At 42.4% G+C, this 1,755-nt stretch overlaps 1 protein-coding gene across 1 annotated transcript in view; it reads right to left on the bottom strand.

The window, feature by feature from the left end:
* Nucleotides 1-1,048: 1,048 nt before the first annotated feature.
* The window catches only part of LOC145400805 (uncharacterized), a 2,199-nt gene continuing 1,492 nt past the window's right edge, over nucleotides 1,049-1,755 (bottom strand). The window contains exon 2 of the mRNA XM_080273242.1: nucleotides 1,049-1,170. Coding sequence (XP_080129368.1) covers nucleotides 1,049-1,170 — 122 coding nt within the window. The remainder of the gene's footprint in view (nucleotides 1,171-1,755) is intronic.

Below are 1,755 nucleotides of genomic sequence, written 5' to 3'. Positions count from 1 at the left end.
GGGGGGGTCCATTACGGTATATTGCAATGGTGTAGCGTAATCCAATCTGCGAACGGCAATGGATTAAGCAACGGCGATAGATGTGGATAGATGAATAGAGTGATAGATAGAAAATTGATTGCCAGGGAGATGAACAGAAGCATAGATAAAAGCCAGAGAGAGAGACAGGCATACAGAAAGACAAGCTCAGAGAGAGAGAGAGAGAGAGAGAGAGAGAGAGAGTCGTTACATTAGAGCTATCTTTATGTGTTGAAAGCCTCCCACTCCGACAACACATACCACAAAACCGCATTACTATCTTCTTTAAGCTTGCTGTTATTTTACTGCCCTTTATTTGTATTTATCTCGTGTTTAGAGAGAAAATTCGGGATTCGACTGTTTATTCTGTGTGTGTGTGTGTGTGTGTGTGTGTGTGTGTGTGTGTGTGTGTGTGTGTGTGAGCGAGAGAGACGGAGAGAGAGACAGACAGCCGCAACAAACAACCACATAATATAATACACGAATTACAAAATGGAATGTTCACCCTCCCCTCTCCTCCCATCCCTCCCCCCATCCCTCTCTCACCTGTCTCCCCCCCAGCAGGTGTGATGTAATTTTGTTAATGTGCTTGCGTGTTCACCTGGGCTGCGTTAATGAGTAGGGACGCAGGTAGCCAACATTGCATAATTCTTCCGCAAATAATGAGGCGAATCATTTATAATCATCATGCTATACTCATTTTACACTAACTTGGCCTAAAATTGTCGTCTCTCCATCTTGAATGCTCAGATGTAGTAATGGATGAGAGAATATGATGCCAGTCACGAAGAAGTGCTATGGGAATGATGTAGAGCCGTAGCGTTGTCTTTTCCCGCCGCTGAGATACGTGAAATAGGCTTCAAAAGGAAAATCTGGGCCAAGCTGAGGTGAAAGAACTATACATTCCTCATGGTGCTCTGCTAGACTGATGTTCTGACCGAGGAGTTAGTTTGGGATGAAGGAATGATGGACACAGTGATTTCCAGCGCTGCAATAACCACTTTTCTTTGGTTATTGTATCTGGGTATTTTTATTTTTCTTCACGTTGACACCAGAAGATGTTATTCAGCTGTGAGAAGTCCTTGCAGTCAAAGTTTTCAAAGGCTATCTCTTCAAAGTTTTCAAAAGCTGTCTCTAGGAACGCCCTGTCAGCTGTTGGAGTGTGCATTAAGCCACAATAATTTCCGGAAACCATCCTAGTTTGCCTTATTGCTATGCTGAAAAAAATAAAAATAAATAATAATAATAATAGCAATCCCCTGTACGCGGATGATAAGTAGTTTCATTTCACGCAATAGTAGTGATTCTTGGACCTAGGGACTGAGAAAAGTGTCACTGCGAAGTCGGGGAAAGGTTACTTAGAAGAGTAGTGTCATTTTTCCCGTATTTTGTCTATTTTCTTTTTACCATTTACGAGGTACCGGGTAAACCAGAGAGAAGCCAAGGGTCTCTCTTGTATATGTACGAGTATGTGTATGTATGTATGTATGAAGGAGGATAGGGGAAGAAGAAAAGAAAGTACACGAATTTTATGTCTAGGCAATACTACACCACGGAACACACCTGTGGTTTTTCTAGGGCAATACGTTATAGGAAATGGCAGGCGTTGTTGGTAATATTTCTTGAAGAGGTAACAACTTATTTCGGAAACACATAAAAACGAGCGTGTTCGTTATTTCCTCACCTCAGGCCATGTGGAGAGGATGGAGAGTGAGAGACTGACGAGGAGAGTGTATG

This window comes from Coenobita brevimanus, chromosome 53 (assembly GCF_032717465.1).
Source record: "Coenobita brevimanus isolate Jiangsu-jjx chromosome 53, ASM3271746v2, whole genome shotgun sequence".
Lineage (NCBI taxonomy): Eukaryota > Metazoa > Arthropoda > Malacostraca > Decapoda > Coenobitidae > Coenobita > Coenobita brevimanus.
The sequence above is the reverse complement of the archived record's forward strand: the minus strand, read 5'-3'. Positions and strand labels throughout refer to the sequence as shown.